General features: G+C 51.5%; 1 protein-coding gene across 1 annotated transcript in view; it reads left to right on the top strand.

Moving 5' to 3' along the window:
• Nucleotides 1–17,054, top strand: part of CACNA1E (calcium voltage-gated channel subunit alpha1 E) — a 264,872-nt gene that overhangs the window by 167,405 nt on the left and 80,413 nt on the right. Inside the window, exons 11-20 of the mRNA XM_075936805.2 lie at nt 4,468–4,521; nt 4,939–5,028; nt 5,692–5,901; nt 8,131–8,243; nt 8,856–8,968; nt 9,084–9,215; nt 9,591–9,663; nt 10,158–10,275; nt 10,815–10,882; nt 16,389–16,486. Coding sequence (XP_075792920.2) covers nt 4,468–4,521; nt 4,939–5,028; nt 5,692–5,901; nt 8,131–8,243; nt 8,856–8,968; nt 9,084–9,215; nt 9,591–9,663; nt 10,158–10,275; nt 10,815–10,882; nt 16,389–16,486 — 1,069 coding nt within the window. The remainder of the gene's footprint in view (nt 1–4,467; nt 4,522–4,938; nt 5,029–5,691; nt 5,902–8,130; nt 8,244–8,855; nt 8,969–9,083; nt 9,216–9,590; nt 9,664–10,157; nt 10,276–10,814; nt 10,883–16,388; nt 16,487–17,054) is intronic.

Raw genomic sequence — 17,054 nt, 5'->3', positions numbered from 1 at the left:
TGCATGATCCCTTTGTGAGCAATTCCGCCCCCAGCTCCCAACCTGTGACTGCCTCTAAGAAAATGAAGGTTTTTTCTGCACAGCTCTAGATTTCCACATAGGCATGATGTAGACTTTGGATATCACAACTGTTTTCTAACTTGTCACCAATGTGTCACTTACGGCCTCATTTGTCACTGAAGAATTTATCCCAAGCATTCTGTTTAGGTCATGATGCGTAGGAAGGGGTTTTAAATAGGATTGGGGAGAGCGGATTCAGATAAAATAAGAAAGGACTTGCACCTTCATTCAAACCTCATGCCAACTATGTGTTGAGATTCACAGGAGTTTTGTTAACTTTAAGATGAGCCTGAGCCACCAAGTTCAGCTGTCGATCTAGTTCCGGACTTTTGTGGCGTTTGGGGGAGTTTGGATCTAGGGTTGTGGTTCATGCCCATGTGGTTCATGTGGTTTGTCCCTGGCTGGGGACAAAAAAAGAAGCCCCGATATGCAACAAGAAGCATTGTTTCTATGGTATTTCTGCTCCGAGCGGAAGCAGGACATACTGGGAATTCTGTAAGGGAAGAGGGAATTTCCAGACCTGTTTTGGTAACCCAAGAATTTTGGATAAATTGAAGCATCTGAAACCTTTGTTGCTTAACTCAGCCCAGTGGCCAAAAGAGATCAGGTTCACCATCTAGTTTGTTTTCAGGAATGGCATCAACATTCAGGGTCTGATGCTCTCAGCTGATATCCATGAGCATAGCTGTGTCCTTTGAACACCAGTTAAGGATCTAATCCATTAGGTATTTAAATTCCTTTTCTGTTCTGTGACTGGGTTGTCCTGAGGCACGTTCCTGCTGACACCTCCCAAGATTTTGGAGCTAAGAATCATCATTCAAATCTGCCCCCTTTTACAACCTTTGCACTCATGCTAAATGTTAGTTTAAAAATCTAAACCACAGTCATGTTTCAGAAACAAGTCCCATCATCTTTATCAGTGGAGAATAATAGTATTTTGACTAGAGTCATGGGTCAAGGTGAGACGTATCAGAGGGGTAACCATGTTAGTCTGAATCTGCATAAACAACGAGAAGTGGATGGCATCTTAGAGACTAACAGATTTATTGGAGTATAAGCTTTCGTGGGCAAAGACCCACTTCGTCAGATGCATGTAGTGGAAATTCCAGAGGCAGGTATAAATATACCGGCACATGAAAAGAAGGGAGTACTAATCAAGAGGAAGGCCAGAGATAACGAGGTCAATTCAGTCAGGGAGGATGCGTCCCACTTCTAGCAGCTGATGTGAAGGTGTGAACACCAAGAGAGGAGAAACTGCTTTTGTAGTTGGCTAGCCATTTACAGTCTTTTTATAATCCTAAATTGATAGTGTCGAATTTACAAATGAATTGTAGCTCTGCAGTTTCTCTTTGAAGTGACTTTCAAGGTGAAAGTCAGACATTGCTTAAGTGTAACTGATTTTTTTATTGCAGTTCCGAAAATTAAAATGAAAAAAACCAGTTCTCATCAAACCAAATCTGAAATTTCTCAGAATTGAAAAAGTCCCGTGTTGGGTTTGTTCCAGACTGGGGATTTGAACCTATGTCTCTCACACCCCAGGAAGTGCCCTGATGTCTGAGCAAAATGGACGGGTGGTAACCCGGCAACATCTCCTCCTTTGGCCATGCTGTGGCAAACCAAAATGATTTGTGTCAAAATTTGAGACTAATTTAAGATCAACTGGAACGGCGTTTTTCACCCAACAAACTATTTGTGCAAAAGAAGTATCCCGGCTCTACTTATTAAACACGGTTGTCAGCCTTTAAGAGAGCTTACCTGTTGGAGGAGGCAGTGCGGCAGTGAACTGGGAGTTATTTTTCTTTCCGATTGGCTAACCTAGTGTTATCTAGCTGACTCTATCCACTGTTCTGCAATCCTATCTGCTTATTCAGTGCGGTTCCCGCTCTCTGCTGCAGTTCTGATCAATCCTAATGGCACTGTGGACAAGTGTATCCATCCGCTCCCCGTGGGGTCCCGCAGTTTCCCCTACAAAATAGGAGCGGGGAGGGCCGCTTCTCCCAAAATGTCCAGTCCCGTGGCTCCAAGTACAGCATCCACAGTCCAATTTGCGCCCCTTTGACCGTGGGGCGAGATAGGGGGACCTGGGTCTGCCCACTCACACGGGTCACAGCCCAGGGCCCTAAGGACAGGCACGACTGTCGTCCCGTCCGGCTGGTGGGGAATCCTATAATGCTCCACCCAGGGTTGCTTCCTACCCCGTCACGGTGCCCCCAGCGTGTCTCTGCCACCAGAGTGTCCCTTCCATGCCGGCACCATACAGCTGTGCCACGGCCCGTGAACATTGGGCACAAGCGGCCCATGCCTCGCTGCTTACCCTGAGCTGAGCATGTGTGGCTGCGGGTTGAGTATGGGGTGAATCGGTCCCGTCCTGGCGAGGCGACCTCGTTCTGTCACACGGCCAGCAACATTTCCTGCCTAATCCTATGTTATCTCGTGGCATTGTCATATGGTGCAACTGTTCCACTCCACTCACTGGCTGTGTCTAGACTGGCAAGTTTTTCCACAAAAGCAGCTGCTTTTGCGGAAAAACTTGCCAGCTATCTACACTGGCCACTTGAATTTCCACAAGAACACTGACTTCCTACTGTAAGAAATCAGTGCCTCTTGTGGAAATACTATGCTGCTCCCATTCGGGCAAAAGTCCCTTTTGCGCAAAAGGGCCAGTGTAGACAGCTCAGATTTGTTTTGCGCAAAAAAGCCCCGATCGCGAAAATGGTGATCGGGGCTTTTTTGCGCAAAAGCACGTCTAGATTGGCAAGGACGCTTTTCCGCAAAAAGTGCTTTTGCGGAAAAGCGTCCGTGCCAATCTAGACGCTTTTTTCCACAAATGCTTTTAACGGAAACTTTTCCGTTAAAAGCATTTGCGGAAAATCATGCCAGTCTAGACGTAGCCTCTGGGTTTCTAGTGTAACCAATGCTGCCTTCCCGCATGGTTTCACTTTTAAAACACATTCACGCTGCACTTGACAAACTGGAGAAATGGGCTGAAATAAAGAGGAGGAAATTCACTCAGGACAAATGAAAAATTCTCTGCAGAGGCAGCAATAATCAGTCCCACACAGACCAAATGGGAAATGGCTGCCTGGGAAGGAATACTGCGGGAAAGGATCTCAGAGGGATGGTGGAGCGCAAGCTAAAGATGAGTTAACAGCGTAACACAATTGCATAAAAAGCAAACATCTTTCTGGGATAGATTAGCAGGAGTGGGGTAAGCAAAACACAGGAAGTAATTCTTCCCTTCTGTTCAGCACTAAGACAAGACCTCCTCCACTGAAGTACTGGTTCTGGGGGCCACATTTCGGGAAGGATGTGCACACACTGGAAAAAGCCCAGGGGAGAGCTAGAAAAGTGATGAAAGGGCTAGAAAATGAGGGAAGATTAAAGAAATTGGGATTGTTTAGTCTGGGGAAGAGAACACGGAGGAAGGAACGTGGTAACAGTTTTCAAGTACATAAAAGCTTGTTGATCAATAGTTCTACTTACCCACGGAGGATAGGACAAGAAGCAATAGGCTTAAATTGTGGCAAGAGAGATTTAGGTTGGGCATGAGGAAAAACTTCCTGTTAACATTGTTAAGCACTGGAATAAATTGCTGAGGGAGGCTGTGGATTCACCATCACGGAAGGTTTTTAAGAACAGGTTTGACAAACACCTGTCAAGGATAATCTAGATAATACTTAGTGCTGTGTCCATGCAGGGCACTGGACTAGGAGACTTCTCAAGGTCCCTTCCACTCCTACATTTCTGTGATTCCGACTCGGGATGTTAAATATCGGTTAATTTAATAGTAACCTCGTGAATTTTTATCTGTTAGTCGACTATTCTATTGTCCCCAAAGGTGGGGTCAGCAGCCACTGTATCAAGCAGTGCAGGGTGCCAGGCAGAAGCTAGTCCACGAGGGGAGCCAGTTTAAAAACCAGCTCCTCTTCTGGACTGGCTGCCTATCACCCAGCGCTGCAGCAGCAGTGTAGGGTGACAGCAGCCCCTGTCTAAGCAGGTTTTACGCTCCTGGACCCGGCGCAAGCCGGAACTGAGCCAGGCGGCCTACCCACCTGGCTCCTAATACACTTCAAATGCAGAGCTACAGCAGGGGTAAGTTCTGGACCCAGCAGGAGCCCGAACTGAGCCGGGCTGCTGTCCAGCCTGCTAAAAAATTTACTGGAAAGAGTGTGGGGAGGGAGCTGTGTAGTCTGTAATATTAACCTAGAAGCTTTTGCTTATCTGTTAATCAACTGCACTATTACACCCCTAATTCCGACGGGTCCTTTGTCTCTCCCGCTCGCTGCCCATCCTCCCTTCGCTGAGCGCGCCAGACGTGAGGTCTGTAAGAGTGCTGAGCTTCCTCTTTTCCCTCCTGATGTATCAGACTCTTGGAAACAATTTCCTAACCCATTTGTTTTTATGTAGAGGAAGTAATGCTGGCTGAAGAGAATAAAAATGCGGGGACGTCAGCCTTGGAAGGTAAGGAGAACAATAAGCTATCTGGCATCGCTGCATTCTCTTTGCTGCCTCCAGCTACCACCTCCGGTTTAAATCCCTAGAGCCGTGGGAGCCACATACGTGATTATGGGAGGTGCAGGGAGCCAAACCCCTGCTTTTGCTGGTTAACAGGAGGCCGTCGTGTCAGAGCAATGGGGTTCGACAGCCGCTTCTCCTGGTTTGGGGTGGGGACACCAGAGAGCATGGAACCAGTCTGCAGCCTCTTTTGCTACCGAGCACCTGCTCCATTTTAGAGCTGGGACCTGGATGGCAGTCCCATTGAGCTACCATTCCTGGTTACCAGGCTAGCTGGGTACCGAGTAGCAGCCTGGGTAGGAGACGGCTGAGCCATCTTCAGACAGCAAGTAGATCCAGTAGTAACTTGAGCTTCATTTTCAGTGCTGAGGAGGGCAACCATCAAAAGGAACCGGACAGAAGCCATGAATCGGGACTCGAGCGATGAGCACTGCGTCGACATCTCCTCCGTGGGTGAGTGGAGGCTGGGTCGTCAGCCCCGTGTGAAAGACTCCAGCTCAGAGCCCAGCACTAGGGCAGGCCAGAGTCTCCTCCCCACAAGTCCTCTAAGGCTGTGGAGCATCTCGTAGAACCCAGCAGGGAGCAAAGCCATAGTGGACATGGGTGGACATTACGTTTCTGCCCATTGTTAGCCTAGGAATGGGGCTCTTGTGGTGTTTCTGCTGCATTATGGAGCTGCTACAGGAGCCGGCTGGCTACTCCCCTTCTTCCAGAGTGGAGCCCTTGAGTCTACGTCTACTCTATGAGTTTTCTTGGCAAAAAATATACAAATTGGGGACTCATTTGCGTGAGTCATGATCTCATTTGCATATTTTCTGCCGATCCATTTTTGCCCTGGGGTTTTTGCACAAAAACAAGCAACGTGGATGTTTTCTTTTTGCACAAAACCCTCTTTTTCTGCAAGATCGGTAGTGCAAAAACGGATCGGCAGAAAATATGCAAATGAGATCGTGACTCATGCAAACGAGTCCCTCATTTGCATATTTTTTGCCAAGAAAACTCATAGTATAGACATAGCCTGAGTGAGGCAATAATCCCTCCCATCCCCTGGGCAGAAGAGAGTTTGCTCTGGCCAGGTCCACTGGGTTCCATTGTCCTCTCTCCTCTCCCCCTCAGGTACCCCTCTCGCTCGGGGCAGCATCCGGAGCGCTAAGGTGGATGGTGCCTCCTATTTCCGGCACAAGGAGCGGCTTCTGCGCATCTCTGTTCGCCATATGGTGAAGTCCCAAGTCTTTTATTGGATTGTCTTGAGCTTGGTGGCTCTCAACACGGCCTGCGTGGCCATTGTCCATCACAACCAGCCGCCGTGGCTCACCCACATCCTCTGTGAGTTCTAGGCCCTTTCAGTTCGGGTGTGTTCCAGTGACACAGGCTGTACAGAACACCAACCTCCCAGCCCCCAGGGCAGCCTTTTGGGCAAGCAAGCCAGAGCTGCTTGGAGCCCCAGCATACGGCATGGGTTGCTGCCTTCCCAACAGGGCTGTGAGTCCGGGGGCAGTGACTCACAGCCTGTTATGGGATCATCTCGCTGTTGGAGGCTCTGGGTCTGATTCTCGTCACCCCATTGCAAAGCAGGAGGGAGCTTCATTAAGGGCAGCAGGGTCAGTGTGGCGTGGAACTGATCGGAATGACGCTTGCCCTCCAGAATATTGTACGCAGCCCACTTCCACTGAAGCCTGCTGTCCTTTTCCACGCCCCTCCCCGGGGATAAACACACATCAGTTTGGACTGGCCCCATGCAGATTTCAAGGGAGGTGACCCTGTTTTGTATTAATGAGAAGTGGGGACATACCAGTAAGTTTATCCTGCTGTGGTAATGCAATGTGCAAAGATTCATTCACATCATGCTGAAGTCTCCCCACAGAAATGCAGCCATCCTTGAGTTGCTTAATAGAGAGCAGTGACCAGTGTTCCCAGTAAACTGAGTGCTTGGGTGGCCTCCCAGGAGAGATCCAGGTGCTGCCCAACTGATTAGCAGAGTGCCCACAGCTAATCACAGCCAGCAGCATGTGTTTCTATTGGTGGTGCACATCTGCACATGCCTTGGCGCACATAACCAAATTTAGTCGACGCATTAGTAGAAAAACTTGGAGGAAAAATTAGCAGTGACGCTGCACAAGGGATCTAGGCACGAATGAGAAGTGGATTGCAGCTGACTGAAGCCAATGAGGGTTTTAGGGAGACACAATGTAATTCCCAAAGATGGTTTGTCCTGGGCGCCAGGGTTGAAAAAATTGCAGAAGATCTGATCATGAATAGAACTTCAAGTTTGCATTTCACCCAACAGACAGCAACACCATGCTCAGGGGGCATTGGTTCAGTGCTGATGTGGTAGGGCGCGTCTCACCAATGTAGACCTCTCCTGTTTCACCTTGAAAGTCTCCCGTTCAAAGACGGATTCGGCTCCAGTGTGCGCTGTCTGCAGAGATCTCCGCACAAGACAGTGCGGTCTGGAGTTGGCTCTAAGTGAGAGCCACCTTTTGGACAAAAGGGAAAAGTAACTTGGCCACTAATATTCCAGAAACTTCCTGTGACACTTTTCACAGGCGTACAGCGGGTGACCGAATGTCCCGGTCACATTCCAGCTGTAGAATAGTTACATCAGAGCTATGAAAGTTCCCCGGCAGTGTCATTTGGGGGATGTCTACTCTATGGAACAAAGTTGAGTGAAGCGCCGCAATTTCCACTACGTTAATTGCGCAGCTGAAGTCGAAGTAGCTTAACTTGACTTTTGGCGCTGTCTACATTGCAGGAAGTCAAAGGAAGAGCACTCTCCCTTCAACTTCCCTTACTCCTCATGAAAGCAGGGTTACCGGCATCGACCGGAGCATCCCTCTCACTTCCAATTAGCTGTCTGAACTAGACCCACTCATTTGAACCCTGGAAGATAGGTGTTGGCAGTTTTGATCGTCTCTGTAGTGTAGACATCCTCTTGGAGAAGTTCCTCATTTGTTGCGTTCCACTGCAGAAGGGAAGCCGTGTAAATTAGTGCACCCCTTCTTCCGTGACACTCTCCCCAATAACACTCGCTTTGAAAACTTAGTTTGGGGGTGCAGTTGACCTTTGATTCATGAAGGCAAGCACCTTGATCCATACTCTGCCCATCAGTTAGTGACACCCAACTGCCCTAGATCTCCAGAGAGAAGCATCCAATTTCATATTCTTTATCTGGGGAATCAGTGAAAAGGACCTGATCCTCCCCCCCCCCACACACACACACTCCACCTGGCTGTCCTGTCTCCTAGCTTAGACTGAGTGATTTAGCGAGGACTGATTAGAGATTTTGCTTGTTTTTGTACAAAGTCCCATAAAATCTAGTATTAGCATCACACACAGAGAAAGTCTATCATGTCCCCCTGCACTAGTGGATAACAACCTACTGCTGCAACCAGCTAAGGGAGTTATTCCTTTCAACCAAGCGGTTGGTCCTGGAGTGTTGAAGTGTCTGCTGGCACCCCAGGCAGGGGTCACGGTATCAGCTCTTTGCACTGTGTTCTAAGCATAGATCAGGAGAAGCAAATGTGGAGCTAAAGTACCTGGATTTCCCTCTTTCAGACTATGCAGAGTTCCTCTTCCTTGGCCTCTTCCTCCTGGAGATGTCCTTAAAGATGTATGGGATGGGACCGCGCCTGTACTTTCATTCCTCTTTCAACTTCTTTGACTGTGGGGTAAGCCGCACGTGAAACCATGGCACGTGATGGAGAGCAGAAGAAAGGTCAGGAAGGGGGATGCAGGATGGCTTAAAGAGAGGTGGAGGAAGAGGACAGTACTTCCAGAGGGCTGTGGGGGGGTGTGGGCATGGGTGTGTGGGTGTGCCATACGTAAGTGATAAAGCAAGCATCATAATCCGTGCCAGCAATACTGAGAGCCAGACTCCCAGCTTCCGATTGCATAGGGTTTGCACAACTTGTGGTTACTTTGGTCCTTGACTCTCTAATGCAGTGTTTCTTAAACTGTGTTCCATGGCACACCGGTGTGCTGCGAGGCAGTCAGAGGTGTGCCGCGGAAAGCAACAGAGTTAAAAATGGCCGCCCTTAAAGGGGCAAGCAACCTTTTTATTTATTTATTTTTTGCTCAATAACTTCCCCCCCGACCCTTTTTTTCTCTTTTGCTCAAGAACTTTCCCCCGGCCCTTTTTTTTCTCAACAAAAAATCCTTTGTGTTCCTTATAAAATATTCTTGTTTGGTGTTTCTTGGTCTTAAAAAGTTGACGAAACATTGCTCTAAGGACTGTGCTCTGTACACTGGCTCCATTCTTGTCTGTGTTTCCGATCCCCCAGGTCACAGTGGGAAGCATCTTTGAGGTGGTCTGGGCTATCTTCAGGCCAGGAACCTCTTTTGGGATCAGCGTCTTACGAGCCCTTCGGCTTCTGAGAATATTTAAAGTAACAAAGTAAGTCAAGAGGACCATGCGTTGGCTCCTCCCATGGCTCTCTCCTGGCTGCCGTCCCGGATCCAGATTCCCCTTGTCCTGTGGGTAGTGCTACAGTAACGTCTGCGTTTCCCAGGTATTGGGCGTCCCTGCGGAATTTGGTGGTCTCTCTGATGAGTTCCATGAAGTCGATCATCAGCCTGCTCTTCCTCCTTTTCCTCTTCATTGTCGTCTTCGCTCTGCTGGGAATGCAGCTCTTTGGAGGCAGGTAAGGGCATCAAAGGGCAGGGAAAATGGAGTCCATGTGTTTACAGGGTGTAATATCATCTCCCAGCCTTTCAAGGAAGTCCCTGACCCACCCGCTCACATCAGGTTACCAATAATGTCCCTTTTTCTGAGGGACCTTCGATCAGTTCCTTCAAGGGCATAAGGTCCATTTGGATTCCTGCACAAGTGTCCCAGGGAGCCTTACCTGTCTCCTAAGAGAGGTGACACGGGGACAAAGAGGAAGTGAAAGTCCAGGGAAATGGGGACTGGATGGGATAGGCGACTGTAGGAGCAGCAGACCTAAAAGGACAGAAACCAGTGATTTGGCTCCATTTCTCTATTCCGGCTTGTCCATTTCCCTTTGGTTCACTTTCAGATTTAATTTCATGGATGGGACTCCTTCTGCAAACTTCGACACTTTCCCTGCAGCCATCATGACAGTGTTTCAGGTACGGGCCTGGTTAAAAAATGAAGCCGCTGAAATTTTCTTCTGCACAGGCCGTACCCTCTTGCTCGATTTCTGAGCCAAGATCCTGCGGCAGTTCACACTCTGAAGTTGTCTTTGCAACCAAACGATCTAGATACGTAAGGCCTGATTCTCCATGCAGCTCCTCACTACACAACAGATCCCTTCTCCCCCATGTAACGTGTCTGTGGGGCAGCCAGAGACAGGGCCGCCATACGAGAACAGGTGGGCTCTACATCCAATAATAGCCTGGGGAGCTGGTCTTAGGGGCCAGCCGTGACCACATTTCAGCCCCGACCTCCCAAATCCTCCCCGACCCTTTTCTTTTTCTTTTTCTTTTTGCTTAAGAAATTTTTGTCCGGTATTTTTTTATTAAGCCATCTGGCAACCCTATGGGCGAGCTGGGTGGTCACCCGGGGCCGCTAATTGGGTAGGATCAGCCCTGTGGGTGACGGTGCCACCGGTGTGTTTGTCCAGATCCTGACAGGCGAGGACTGGAACGAGGTGATGTACAACGGGATTCGCTCCCAGGGCGGCGTCCGCTCAGGCATGTGGTCCTCCATCTACTTCATCATCCTTACCTTGTTTGGAAACTGTATCCGCCTCGTTGCTGTGGTGGCATGAGAGCTGCCTCTGCCCCGTCTCTCTGTGAGAGGGTAACACCTCCTGCTGCTTCTCAGAGATTCAATGCTCTCTTCTCTCCCAGAGTTCCTTCCCATGTCTCGTGTGGCAGGGGGGCAGAGCCTGGTGCTACAGCTAGGCCCTCCCCCCCGCAAATCCCAGGGTAGGGGCCTGGTCCCAGTCACCCCTCAGACATGGAGGAAAAAGTTATATGCCTGACACCCTGCATTCCTGTTTCCTTGGTGGGATAGGGGGGAGCATGCTAGAGCATCCTCTCCTGTCACACTCCTCCAAACCCAGACTCCGTCTGCTTTTAAAAACGTAGAGGATTTATCCCTGCAGTGCCGTAGGGCCTCTTGGCGGCCTGGTCCTTTCCTAGGTGCTGGTTCCTCTCCCGGAAGCTGGCACACTCCTCTGGGTCAAGGGCAGGGGGGGATTTCTCTGTGTTTTCTCTGCCAGCGGCAGCTCAGGCCGTTATCACATGGCGCGTGGACTCTTAACGCGCCCCCTCAGACACCCTGCTGAACGTGTTCTTGGCCATCGCCGTGGACAACCTAGCCAACGCGCAGGAGCTGACCAAGGTAAGGGATGCTAATGCCCTCACCCCTGCACCTCAGTACCCCTCGCGCCTCCTTCGGACCGTCCACCAGGACCCCACGCAGGGTCCATCCCACATGGCCCAGGAATCCATGTCATGGCCCCCTGGAAAACCCCTTCTCTAGCTGTAAATGTGCAAGGACAGTGAGGGCTTAGGGGGAAGGAGGGCTAGTAACTCTGCACTGAGCCTTGTCTCCAGGGGCGACGTGCACGAGGGGCCATGTGCCCCCCAGCGTGTGGGTGGGATGGGCTGGACAGCAGGAGACCAATGGGGCCAGGGCTGGTGCTGGCAGTAGAGAGTGTGTGCCCCACCCTCACCCTGGGTGCCCTCTCCTCAGTCGCCTCTGCTGGCCTCTGTCCACTCCTCAGTGCGCCTCTGTCCTCACACCTGTGCATCTAGCCTGGGTCTCCCTCAGAGCTCTGCCCGGGCAGCTCACTCCTGTCTCACGCAGGAAGAGGCGGGCATGCAGCAGCGACCACTGTCTCTCTGACAGGGCGATGCCTTTGTAATGGGGGCAAACGGGGATGAGACTGACCAGCAAACGCATTGCCCCTCAGGGCCTAGGCAGGAGTTGAACCTCTGCAAGGGTATCAAGGCCCCGCGTCCCTGAGCGCCTGCCTTGAGCAAGATGGTGTGGCTTTTGGGCTGAGGTGGGAGATGAACGCTTGATTTCTAATCCTGGGTCTACCACTGATGTGGGCCTTGTCTACATGGGGAATTGCCTGGGCTAGCTATTCTGCACCAAGTATTGCACTTCAAATTCCCACCCTATCTTATTCTGAAATAGCTTCCAAGGCACGTCGGCCCCGATTCAGGAAAGCATATGCTAAAGTCCATCTGTATACCAGAACGCACTCACACACATGGGCTACATCTACACTGGCATGAATTTCCGAAAATGCTTTTAACTGAAACGTTTTCCGTTAAAAGCATTTTCGGAAAAGCGCGTCTAGATTGGCAGGATGCTTTTCCGGAAAAGCACATTTTGCGGAAAAGTGTCCGTGGCCAATCTAGACGCGGTTTTCCGCAAAAAAGCCCCGATCACCTTTTTCACAATCAGGGCTTTTTTGCAGAAAACAGTACGATGCTGTCTACACTGGCCCTTTTGCGCAAAAGTCTTTCGGAAAAAGACTTTTGCCCAAATGGGAGCAGCATAGTTTTTCCGGAAAAGCACTGATGATTTTACATGAGATTGTCAGTGCTTTTCCGGAAATTCAAGCAGCCAGTGTAGACAGCTGGCAAGTTTTTCCGGAAAAGCTGCTGATTTTCTGGAAAAACTTGCCAGTCTAGACACAGCCATTGACTTTAAGGCCAGGCCATCTAGTCTGACCTGCTGCACATCCCAGACCGCAGAACCTCACCCGCCCACTCTGGCAATAGACCCCTAACTTTGGTCTGAATTTTCCTCAAATCCATGCTTAAACTAAAGCATGTGCTTACGTGCTTTCCTGAATCAGGGCCATAATATCTCCACTTCCGTTTAGGCCGTCTCCCAGGCAGAGGTGAAAGTAACTTAAATTTCTTACAGGTATGATGCATCGCATGCACGCACACACACACACATACACCCTCCCCAGGGGAGGTTGCGATACAACAGTACCTCTAAGATATTTTAGTGTGAGGTGGCGGGCTCAGGGCTGGGGTTCGTGGTGGGAGTGGGGGTGAAGGGGCTGAGGGCAGGAGGTGGGGATGTGGGAGAATGCAGGTGTCAGGGCAGGAGTTTGGGAATGTTCAGGCTTCAGGGCAGGGGGCCAGGTATGTGGGGAGTGCAGGAGTCAGGGTTGTGGGGTGTGAGGATGGGCTAAGAGGTTAAGGGTGTGTGGAGGGGGAGGGAGTCAGGGTTGGGGGGCAAGGAGGGGCTTCAGCTCCCCATGCCCTCCCCAGATGGTGCCCTGGGAGAGAGGCTTGGGGCTGGGCCAGTCCTGGACCAGTGGGGGAATGTGCGCCATCCAGCCCCTTTAACTTTCCTGCCTGCCTGCTGCTTAGCGCAGCAGCCTGGCGGAAGCCCTGGGAGCCCAGCTGAGAGCACGCCACCGCCTCCTGCAGACAGGCGCCCCAGCAGGCCAGTTCCTCCTTGCCGGAGTGGTGCGCCGGGCTGCCCCAACTGGCTTTCCCCGCTGCGCCAGCACGCTGAAAAGAGAAAGTGCGAAGAATTCTAAAACGCTCTCCCCAGGCACCTATCTGGCACCGCTGCATTCATCAGGCGCTAACACTGGCCGCCTGGGACAAGGCCAGGCTAGACGTCAGCGCCCTGCTGGCTGGGAAGCCATCTGGAGTGCAGCGTGGTTGTAGGAACCGCCAGGACCATGGTTACTCTGAGGTCCCAAAGCTCAGGGGCTCTGGGCTGCCCCTGTCTTCTGTGGCCGGTCTGTTCGAATGGCCTCAGGGCTCCATGAGTAGCCTCCAGCCCTGGTGTAAACCGGATTTGTCTGAGCCGAGTAACATGGAGCAGAATAATTCCTGGTGTTGTCGGACTTCCCTCCGGGGGGCCCAAATGCGCCGCTCCTCACAGTGCCGGGTGAGGGGACGGCGTTTCCAGGGGAGTGCGATAGGGACGGGAGGGTGACTCATGCAGGGAGACTGCCACCCCCTCTCTATTGTCACTGCCTCACAAGCTTCAAAGGGGGGAGACTGGTGTGGCTCCGCGGCTTTGAGGACAGCGTACGCGGCCAAAGCGGGGAGGGACGTGCCCGAGAGATTGGATTCAAGGCTTTCTCTTTGACCTCCATCTCCTCACATCCTGGGCTCTGGGCCGCGCCAAGGAAGTAACGCGTGGGCTGGGTTGTGACGAGGGCCGCCTGGACGGGACATTTCTTGCTGTGGGAACTCAGCCCCACTCATCGGGGCGATACGGTCCCATGTGGGGCCGTGAATGGACCCCGGCCTCCCGCTCAGACAGGGAGAGCGAAACCTAAACGCCACGGCTGCCCAACACGGACACTGCAGCTGGGGACAGGACCCACTTTGGCTGGGAGTCCAAGCCTGGCCAATGCCAGCGGTGGCCGCAGCTGGATTTTAACGAGCACAGCTGCCCCCTGCCACTAGGCCCCAGTGTGCAGATACTGGGACGGGGCAGCAGGTGACTGATCCCCCCTCTTCCCGCCTTGACTGTCCCTTTTCTCTGGCTGCTGCTCCGAGGGCCAGAGCCAAAGCCCAGGGACGTTCATGGACAGACTCCCGTTGACTTCCATGGGCTTGGAATAGGCCTGCAGGCAGAGCAGGCAGAGCCGAGAGGGCACGTCCCATCTTTGCCTCACCTCAACCCCTCCTTTCTCAGGGTGGGTCCAGAGAGGGAGTCAGCTGGGCCAAGAGAAGCAGGGACAAGAAGCAGGAATGTAGAAAAAAGGGGGGGGGGGGTCAGAAGTCAGGGCAAGATACAGGGGTCATATGGGGCACCCACAGATACAGGTAAGCTCCTGAATATCCTCTATCCCAGCCCCAAACGGTGACACTCTCCTCTGCAATCTTAGGGAGAATCTATTAACATTCAGTGGGGCACACAGAAGTGACCCAGGAGGAGGCTCAGAACTGCCCCAGGAAAGGGGATAACAAGTGGAAAGTGGGATAACAAGTGGAGTTCCTCAAGGGTCTGTTTTGGGACCCGTACTGTTCAATATCTTCATCAATGATGTAGATATTGGGACAGAGAGTACGCTTATTAAGTTTGCAGATGATACCAAACTGGGTGGGGTTGCGACTTCTTTGGAGGATAGGGACATAATTCAAAATGACCTTAGCAAGTTAGAGAAATGGTCAGAGGTAAACAGGATGAGGTTTAATAAAGAGAAATGCAAAGTGCTCCACTTAGGAAGGAACAATCAGTTCCATACATACAAGATGGGAAGCGACTGTCTAGGAAGGAGCATGGCGGAAAGGGATCTAGGGGTCATAGTGGACCACAAGTTGAATATGAGTCAACAGTGTGATGCTGTTGCAAAAAAAGCAAATATGGTTCTAGGTTGTATCAACAGGTGTGTTGTAAGCAAAACTCGTGAAGTCATTCTGCCGCTCTACTCTGCACTAGTTAGGCCTCAGCTGGAGTACTGTGTCCAGTTCTGGGCGCCACATTTCAAGAAAGGTGTGGAGAAATTGGAAAGGGTACAGAGAAGAGCGACAAGAATGATTAAAGGTTTAGAGAACATGACCTATGAAGCCAGGCTTCATGAACTGGCCTTGTTTAGTTTGGAAAAAAGAAGATTAAGGGGGGACATGATAGCGGTTTTCAAATATCTAAAAGGGTGTCACAAGGAGGAAGGAGAAAATTTGTTCCTCTTGGTTTCTGAGGACAGGACAAGGAGTAATGGGCTTAAAGTGCAGCAGGGGAGGTTTAGATTGGACAATAGGAAAAAATTCCTAACTATAGGGTGGTCAAATATTGGAATAAATTGCCAAGAGAGGTGGTGGAATCTCCCTCTCTGGAGATATTTAAGAACAGGTTAGATAGACATCTGTCAGGGATGGTGTAGACGGAGCTTGGTCCTGCCTTGAAGGCAGGGGCTGGACTTGATGACCTCTGGAGGTCCCTTCCAGTCCTATGATTCTATGATTCTATAGTCAGACATTAGCACGAAAACGTGCCCCCCATCCTTGTGCACCACACCCATGCACGCACACACTGACCCTGCACTGCACGGTCGCGCCACGCTCACACACACACACACACACACACACACACACACATATCTCTTGCGCTCCCCCTGCCCTCTGTGCCTGCCCCACCCCCCATGGCACTCACATGCCCCCCCCACTCCCGCATTGTGTGCCTGTGCATGTCTAATCTCTATAATCTGTGTGGGCAGGGTGAGCTCCCTTCTCCTCAGCTCCTCCCCCTGTGCTCCGGGGGGGCACCAGTCTTCCCCATGCACCTCCTGAGGCCGACCGTCTCCCAAATTCAGCCTTATGTGCACCCTTCTGTCTCCCCACGTGCTTGGTTTGGGGCCGGCATGTGCCCCTTTCTGGTCCCACACTGGCAGTGCTCGGGTCCGGGAGGTGCAGGGAGTGTCCCATTCTCCTCCGGGCAGCCTTTTCCCTTCACATGCCTCTGGGAGGGAAGGAGACGCTGCCATATGCTGCCCTCTCCTCTCTGCTGCAGCGCCGAAGGCAGCCTGGGTCCTGGCCTTTCCGTTCTGGTCGCCATGAGTCAGGGGCACTCTGGGATTTTGTATCCCTACCACACATCCCGTATTAGCGACGGTGGGAGTAAGAATGGCAGGCGGGGCCGGCTAATGGCACGTCCTGCTATGGCAAGTGCCCGAGGACGGAGCACTGCCGTGGAACTGATACACCCCTAGAAAGCACCGGGCTCAGTGCAGAAGCCATGTCAGCTTTGACTGGGTTTTGTGAACAGAAAACCCACCCTGGGCAATTCAGAAACTCGTCTCAGCGCTGGCTGCACCAGGCTTGGCTTGCACACAACCACCCTGCAAAGTCCGCCTGGGTGTAAACTCCCCGGTGCTGCCGTGTAATGGGCCCTTTTGTTTGACATCCAGGATGAGCAGGAGGAAGAGGAGGCTTTTAACCAAAAGCACGCGCTGCAGAAAGCCAAGGAAGTCAGCCCGATGTCTGCTCCAAACATGCCTGCTCTTGAGTGAGTTGCACGCCACCTGTACCCTGTCAGCCATCACCTTTGCCTGTCCCCAAGCTCCTTATAGTGATAGCCACCCATGTCATGAAAAGAAGGGGGGTATATGCAAGGGGTAGCCACAATGCAAGGCATGTGCCTATATTCATGCACATCTCGGGTACAGGCGACACACGGGTGTTGCTCTCGTGCATGGTCAGGGCATTGTTCGTTGATGGTGTTGAAGCAGCACAATCAGATCAGACTAATAGAAAGGGACCAGCTCTGTTGTTAATTGTGGGAGGTCTTTGCATCTTCAAGGTGGTAGCTACATCAACAGATAGTGCTGGTTTCTGGTTGCGCTTGTTGTCCTACACTCCCCAATCTCACGCCTTTATAGAGCAGCGCTAGGGAAAGCTTTCACTCTGAATGTGCTAAGAGTGCGAGGTCAGAGACCCACACCCTCAGCAGGAGGCCTGTACCGAGTCCTCTGATGAAGAAAAAAACTCAACAGTCCCCCCTGGAGGAGGAAGAGGAAGGAGCCCTGTTGACTCCTCCATTAGAGGAGTTCCCACTAACGATTCCATTGTAGCAG

This window comes from Pelodiscus sinensis, chromosome 9 (assembly GCF_052426305.1).
Source record: "Pelodiscus sinensis isolate ZL-2025 chromosome 9, ASM5242630v1, whole genome shotgun sequence".
Classification (NCBI taxonomy): domain Eukaryota; kingdom Metazoa; phylum Chordata; order Testudines; family Trionychidae; genus Pelodiscus; species Pelodiscus sinensis.
The sequence above is the reverse complement of the archived record's forward strand: the minus strand, read 5'-3'. Positions and strand labels throughout refer to the sequence as shown.